At 34.1% G+C, this 8,017-nt stretch overlaps 1 protein-coding gene across 1 annotated transcript; it reads left to right on the top strand.

The window, feature by feature from the left end:
- Nucleotides 1-1,786: 1,786 nt before the first annotated feature.
- Nucleotides 1,787-2,686, top strand: LOC308608828 (TLR adapter interacting with SLC15A4 on the lysosome-like; the record flags this gene model as incomplete). Its single annotated transcript, XM_081222158.1, has 1 exon — nt 1,787-2,686. The coding sequence occupies one exon, from the start codon at nt 1,787-1,789 to the stop codon at nt 2,684-2,686; it is 900 nt and encodes a 299-aa protein (XP_081078284.1).
- Nucleotides 2,687-8,017: the final 5,331 nt, after the last annotated feature.

The following is an 8,017-nucleotide window of genomic DNA, read 5'->3' as shown; positions in this document are numbered from 1 at the left end:
CACATGATGGAATCATACTGTTTATATGGTTCTGCAACTTGCATTCCATCAATAAACATAGAGGTAATACGGTGTAGTGATTGAGTATGGATTCTGAATCCAATTGCTTGGTGCAAATCCTAGTTCCACCATTTACTAACTTTGTGAACTTCAATAAGTATATAACATTCATCTGTCTTTGTTTCCTCTGTAAAATGGAGATAATAGTTTTTGTTTTAAATTAAGTCATATATGTAGAACATTTAGAATGACTGTTACGTAGTAATTCCTTATTTTTAGTATCATTCCATCATTAAAAATCCTCAGTTTAGTATTTCATACATTAGATGTATCATAAGTTAACCATTGTCTTATTGATGGCTATTTAAGTTATTTTTAATTATCCAGTGTTACAAAATATGCTGGTTACCATACTTCTTTTTTCTACTTAAAAAAATTAAAACATCCTTGTCTCTATCTTCATTTGAATGAAGAAAGCTATTGCCGTTAACATTTCCCACTGTCATTCTCATTTGCATCTTGAATAAACACTTTCAAGATCCTCTTTTAGTATGTGATCATTACCATACCATATATGTGATCAACCCACATTATTCTTCTATTAGTTGGTTCAGCCCTAAGGTATGAATGGAAAGCAGAACCGTTTCATTTTGTGCGGTTAAAGTTATCTTTCTGAGGTATAAGCAAGAGCTGAGAAAAAACAAGCCAAAAGGGACTTTTCCTGTGTTTGGACTGTTGGAATCTCAGAAGACTGAATCTTTCTTTAGGTATCCTGACATTCGGAAAAGGTAAGTCTAAGTTCTCATGTATTTTAGTTTGTATTGTTTTATTTTCTACTCAAAAGCCTTTATATATGAATAAGTAGGTTTCCTGGAAACATTTATAGTAGACACTACGGACCTACTAAAGGAAAATTGTGTCTTGAATCAAATCTGCTTTTTCCTTTTGTACTCTTGTAGAGTTTATAGGGAAAATTGGAAGTCTTAAAATTGCACTAAAGATTCATGCAAAAGACTGACATAAGTACTTTGGGAAATAAGTTTTAAGTCCAAAAGAAAAGAACAGAATGAAGGAAAGAGGGAAGGAAGAGAGGAAGAGAAAGAAAATAAAAGTAAAAAAGGACGGTAGTGAATTTGATAAACCTATTTGCATTTAGATTACTGAAAAATCAGTGGGTATATTAATAGTTTAAATCAGTTTGCATAAATCCAAACTATATATAAATATTCATCTCTCAAACACATTCTAAGGTATAGTAATTGTTTTCAATATGACTCAAACAATATTAATTAAAGCACAGTTAAGACCAATTCCTTGAAAGCAGACTTGATTTTTAGCAGACTATTTGAAGATAAAGGGTTAAGCACTTTAACTAATAATTTTAAAATAAATCATTTATGGCAGTGGAATATATTAAAATAATTATACATTTATATAATTTTGTACTTTAAAAACATTTGTATACCATATAATATCCTGACAATAACCTTGTCAAGAAGTCTGGGGAGCATTATTATTACCATTTAATCAATAAGAAAATTGAGACCCAGGAATGATAAATACATTACCTTATGGTAAATAGTTAATGACAGAGTCAGAACCCCAGTCTCCTTACTCCTGGTCCTATTCTCTACCCTTTGAGTAATAGTGCCTCCCTAAATCATTTGTGTTTTCATGTAAGAGTTAAATCTTCATTAGACATTTTAATGTACGTTGCCTTAATGAGTTTTTTTTTATATTACAGGAATATATTGCACTCTTCTGTTTAGAAACCTTGTCTAATAAAATGCTTGGCGAAGCCTTCCTAATTGAACTCCTATACAAAGAACCATTTACATGTAAGAAAATCTCAAATGATGAAAAGGAAACTTGGAAAAAGCAGCTTTTAGATATAGAAGACAATTCACTTTCCCCTGATAAAATGGAAAATCAAAATAAGATCATGAAAGAAAGTTTAACAGAGCGAAGTGATGATAAAAATAAAATAAAATCTGTGGATGAGGTAACTGTAGCAAAATGCAAAAGCGCATCCCTTCCAGGAAATGTTTCTGCTGCGTTGCCCATTCCAAAGAGAGAACATGATGCAAAACAACTAGATTTATACCGATCTTGTTCATGTACAAGTATCTGCCAGAATTATCCGGACCTACAGATTGGAGGAGACCACGTGGGTAACATGTATGATTCCGGCTGCTTTGTGGAACACATACGTGATGATGCTTTTAATGGTCCTCTTTTACTTTCAGTAGATGTACCATTGGGTCATTCTCCCATCAGTGAAGCTCTAGAGAAACTACCTGCCTCAAAGCTTTTGAATGGGGATGAAATTCGAGAAAAAAGTATGTTGTTTCATAAGCAGCCCCTCTCTAATTCTATGCTTAATAGTTATATGGAAAAAAAAGTGGACGAACTCTACAAACAGTTTTTGGAAGAAAATCTCACTAGGTGCTGCTCTATAACCAATCTTATGCCTTCTAATTTGTTAATGAATAATATAAATCAGATTAGCCTTCAAATCTCTCAAGAGCAGAACACAGAGGCATCGAAAGCTCGGGAAGTTCTCTTACATTCTTTAGCAAGATGGAATCTCTGTAACATTTCCCACGGAAATAGTTCCGAATTTAGCACTCCTAACTTACAAATTTCAAACAAGAGAAGTAGAGAACTTGTATCACATCTGCAATAAGAACCAACTGTAGGTTGCTTGGACTAGCTTATGAGACTGGAGTAATAGCAGTCTTCTCTGGCTTATTGTGTCACATCAGACCCCTTTGTGGTGTGGTTATTACATTTTTTGAGAAATTATTTGACCAATGGTACATCTGAATTCTTGTAGATGACAATTTAAATGATTGAATTTTATGACCATATTTTTAATTGTTTTGACATCTTTAATGGTTGCTACATTCAAGTTTGTATATTCCATATATGCTTATCTAATTACCACCAGCATCCCAAATTGATTACCTTAATCTCACTCATCAGATTTATTTACCACAAAAGTGGTTAAATAAAATGAGATGAGGAGAGAATTATTGCTCTCAGATACTGAAAAGACAACTAGAAACTGTATCAGACAGGGACATTTCTTTCTCCACAAAACTGTTTAAAGACATATGAGTAGTGCTTAAATATCTTTCTTTTTATTTTCAACATACAGAATCTTTCACACTGACAATCAGAAATTCTTCAAACAAAAGTTGGATTTAAATGATATTTGAAAGAAATGTGGAAGGAGGGCTTAAGGAAAAATGGAGAATTTGCCATTAAGATTTGCAATTGAACTTGATGCTTTTGAACTTTCTTGGGACAAGCATCAACTATTATATATCACTCTGTCATGCATGGTGGTTTTCAGCGATGGGAGGCAGGAAAGCATATACATAGAGTGAGCAAAGTGCATAGAGAACCACCATCTAGAAATGAAGAGGATATCCTGGCAATATTTACACTTCTCAGATTATCCTCAATCAAGACCCTGGATTAGGATAAAAGCAGGGAGTTATAGCAATTTTGGAATTAAAATTAATTAATTAATTAACAAAACATACCTAAGAATGGTATAGTTTACTGCAGACTTGGAAACAAGACCCTATACTTTATAGCTCACACTTCTCTCCCAGGTATAGTAAAATGATTGACATGTATTTTGCTTGTAAAATGAAATGGTATGAATTTATGTTATGGAATTGTTATGGTTGCATTTTATATTAATAAGATTTGTACCTTAGTACTCACATATTCTGTTCCAATTATTTCTTTGGTCTTTGATTAAATTTTAAAGAATAAATTACTCAGATGCCCTTATAATTTGTTCTTTTTGATCACACAATCTTTAGTTTATTTTCACTGTCTTCAACTTTCTATGATCTAATAATAAGTACCCCTGATTTGTTTCCTGTTCATCAGTCCTTTCTCCAACATCTTCTCCAATAAGCCTCCCAATCCATTTCCACCATTCTGACATTTGATTCTGAAGAGACAATGGATAAGGGTTTTGGAACAACTGACTTAATGTCTTATAGATACAGAAAATCAGTTGTGTGTATATAGTTTTATATATTGCTAAATTTGTACATTTTAATATGAGTTACCAAAATGATAAAATATTAACGTTAAACTTTATCTTTTCAAAAGTGAATTAAACGTCAGTGGGCAACATTATTGGTGTGAAGTTTTCTTAGAGATTGTAATATGTATTAATACTTTACAAAGAAGATATATTCATAATAGTATTAAGACTACATAGTATTATATTAAAAAACACAATATTTAGCAAGTACCAAATTTAGAAGTGCATTTAATTATTACTCTAATATTTCAATTTTTCCCTCTTGCTTATGTCATCAAAATTATTAATTTCTAAAGATTACTCATTTACTGTTCAAACAGCCTAAGAATTCAATGCGATATTTAAGCAAGGAAAGATAATAAATTTAGTGTTATTTTCATCTTGACCTCATACTTGCTGCCTTCAATGCTTGAATGAAATGTGCATAAGGGGTTGTGGTTTAGCATGTTTGGATCCTAAGTAGGCATTCTTCATTCTATCTTTCATCATGGGTTTCACTTATATGACAATGCAGTTCCATTTTAAAATGTTATTTAAAATGTATGGAATGGGCTTCCCTGGTGGCGCAGTGGTTGGGAGTCAGCCTGCCGATGCAGGGGATGCGGGTTTGTGCCCCTGTCCGAGAGGATCCCACATGCCGCAGAGCGGCTGGGCCCGTGAGCCATGACCGCTGAGCCTGCGCGTCCGGGGCCTGTGCTCCGCGGCGGGAGAGGCCACGGCAGTGGGGGGCCCGCGTACCGCAAAAAAAAAATGTATGGAATGATAAATTTCTTTCTGTCTCACTTTTTTTGGGAGTTGAAAGTATTACTTTTGTGCTTCTATGAAAATGGAGAATGTTATTGATTCAGCAGTGTGGGAGAATCATCATTTCTGGGTAGGGAAGAATTTCAGCAGGTTAAGAATGACGCCCAATATAATGTTGCTCCCTACCTGTATAGGTCAGTTTAATTTATATCCCATATTTGGATTTCATGTCATTGTTGGAGGGCCCAGAGTGGGTTTGACCCAGTCTCAAGTAATTTTCTGTCAGGAACATCCTTGAATCATTAAAAGCAATTCAAGAGATAGACTATAATGGACTCCTGGAACTTTTAGGCTACATCTCTCTGTCTCATGGGTTAGTCGCCAAAAGAAGCCAGTCTCCCTCAGGTTCCTTTTTTTTTTTTTTCCCCAGAGGTTTAAGACCAGAGATAATACTAACCTGGTCCATTCAAAGTTGTAAGCAGAATTTCTGGCTCTTTCCAATCTTACCCTTAATATTTAGGTCTTATTAAAACTGGTTTTTGGAAGTGAAGAAACAAAATAAATAGTTTTCTAGGGATATCTTTTCACATGCAGTTATCCTTTTTGTGGGGCTGCTTTAGGGCAAGGGTCGAGTAGATCTTTATATATATATATACACACACACACACACACACACACACACATATGTTTATATTAAAATAAAATGAATTACTTTTCAGGTAATCTGACTAATATAACATTACTACAGAATGCGCGCTTGGATGAACAGTGGAGGGGTGATTTGATGAGGATTAGTATGTATAATAAACTGGAATAATTACGCAGTTAAGTGGGCAATTGTTTTCAGTTAGTACAGGAAGGAAAGAAAACCATAAAGTTTTCATGCTGGTCATTTGCATGGAAAATTAGTCAATTATCTATGTATGTGTGAAAATCCATGAAAAGCAAAATAATATTTGAAAGCAAAACAAGAAATGATGGCAAAAAATGTTCTCATAGTGATAAAGTAAAGATAACTGTCCTTTTGAAAACTGTTCATTGGAAATTTGGGAATTTTGATTCCCATTCATGTAGTGTACTTTTCTTCAAGGTTTAGTAGAAATTTGTAAAAATGTTGGTTTCATATTTATTATGGTATAAATGTACAGCACCACTTGAAATTTTATGAAATATCCTTTATTTTTTCTTGATTAATTTATTTTTAAAAAAATTTTATAATTAATTTTTATTGGAATATGGTTGCTTTACAATATTGTGTTAGTTTCTACTGTACAGCAAAGAGAATCAGCTATATGTATACCTGTACCCCCTCTTTTTAGGATTTCCTCCCCATTTAGGTCACCACAGAGCACTGAGTAGAGTTCCCTGAGCTATACAGTAGGTTCTCTTTAGCTATCTATTTTATACATAGTATCAATAGTGTATAAGTGAATCCCAATCTCCCAATACATTCTACCTTCCCCTTCCCCCCACAGTATCCATATGTCCGTTCCCTACGTCTGTGTCTCTATTTCTGCTTTGCAAACAAGTTCATTTGTATCACTTTCTAGATTCCATATAAAAGCGGCATTATACAATATTTGTTTTCCTCTTTCTGGCTTACTTCACTCTGTATGACAGTCTCTAGGTCCATCCACATCTCTACAAATGACCCAATTTCATTCCTTTTTATGGCTGAGTAATATTCCATTGTATGTACATACCACATCTTCTTTATTCCTCTGTTGATAGACATTTAGGTTGCTTCCATGTCCTGGCTATTATAAATAGTGCTGCAATAAACATTGGGGTGCATGTGTCTTTTTGAATTATGCTTTTCTCTGGGTATACGCCGAGCAGTGGGATTGCTGGGTCATATGGTAGCTCTAGTTTTAATTTTTTAAGGAACCTTCATACTGTTCTGCAGAGTGGCTGTATCAATTTACATTCCCACCAACAGTGCAAGAGGGTTCCCTTTCTGCACACCCTCTCCAGCATTTACTGCTTGTAGATTTTTTAATGATGGTCATTGTGAGGGGTGTGAGGTGATACTTCATTGTGGTTTTGATTTTCATTTATCTAATAATTAGTGATGTTGAACATCTTTTCATGTGTTTGTTGGCCATCTGTGTGCCTTCTTTGGAGAAATGTCTATTTAGGGCTTCTGCACATTTTTTGATTGGGTTGTTTGTTTTTTTGTTATTGAACTGCATGACCTGTTTGTATATTTGGGAGATTAATCCTTTGTCAGTTGCTTCATTTGCAAATATTTTCTCCCATTCTGAGGGTTCTCTCTTCATCTTGTTTATGGTTTCTTTTGCTGTGCAAAAGCTTTTAAGTTTTAAATTAGGTCCCATTTGTTAATTTTTGTTTTTATTTTCATTACTATAGGAGGTGGGTCAAAAAAATCCTGCTGCAATTTATGTGAAAGAGTGTTCTGCCTATGTTTTCCTCTTAGACTTTTAGTGTCTGGCCTTACATTCAGGTCTTTAATCCATTTTGAGTTTTATTTTTGTGTATGGTGTTAGGGAGTGTTCTAAGTTCATTCTTTTTTTATGTACCTGTCCAGTTTTCCCAGCACCACTTACTGAAGAGAATGTCTTTTCTCCATTGTATGTTCTTGCCTGCTTTGTCTTATATTGGGTGACCATATGTGCATGGGTTTGAAATAGCCTTTTAATAATTATATTTAAGAACATATCTATAAAAATGATGAGAACCAAATAAGGTTTATTGACATCAATTAAAAATACTGAATCATTGATATGGGCAGATAATTCTTTGAATTGTTCTGCTATTTCTATTTAAAGCTGAGAAATTTCTAGCTTACAGAATTGCAGTATAGTTCTGTTTTTTACTTCCCCAAATTAATAGAGGCAGTTTATCATGAGAAACATAAATTGTCATAAGACGTTGGTTTAGCTGAGAGTGACTGAAGTTCAACAGTAGGCTATTTCCTGAAATTTATTTCTCTCTATTGTAAACTGGACCCATATTTGCTAAATAGACCTCTGAGTGGAATTGAAAAAGTTTAAGAAATAGGTCAGGATCCCAGTGACTTGTGTGGTTCTGCCCCTCTCCTTTAAATGTTCAGCTCTGTTTTAGGGAAGTCATGTAATTGTAGAGCACCCTTGTATTCTCCTTAGGTGAGGCTTAGGAATTGATATCCAAGAGTTCAAATGATAGGCACCAGCTTATGTCTTGAGCAGACCTCCAAGTCCA

The sequence above is a fragment of the Mesoplodon bidens genome (assembly GCF_964165515.1).
Source record: "Mesoplodon bidens genome assembly, chromosome: X".
In the NCBI taxonomy this organism is placed as follows: Eukaryota; Metazoa; Chordata; class Mammalia; order Artiodactyla; family Ziphiidae; genus Mesoplodon; species Mesoplodon bidens.
This window is presented reverse-complemented; position numbering and strand designations above follow the sequence as displayed.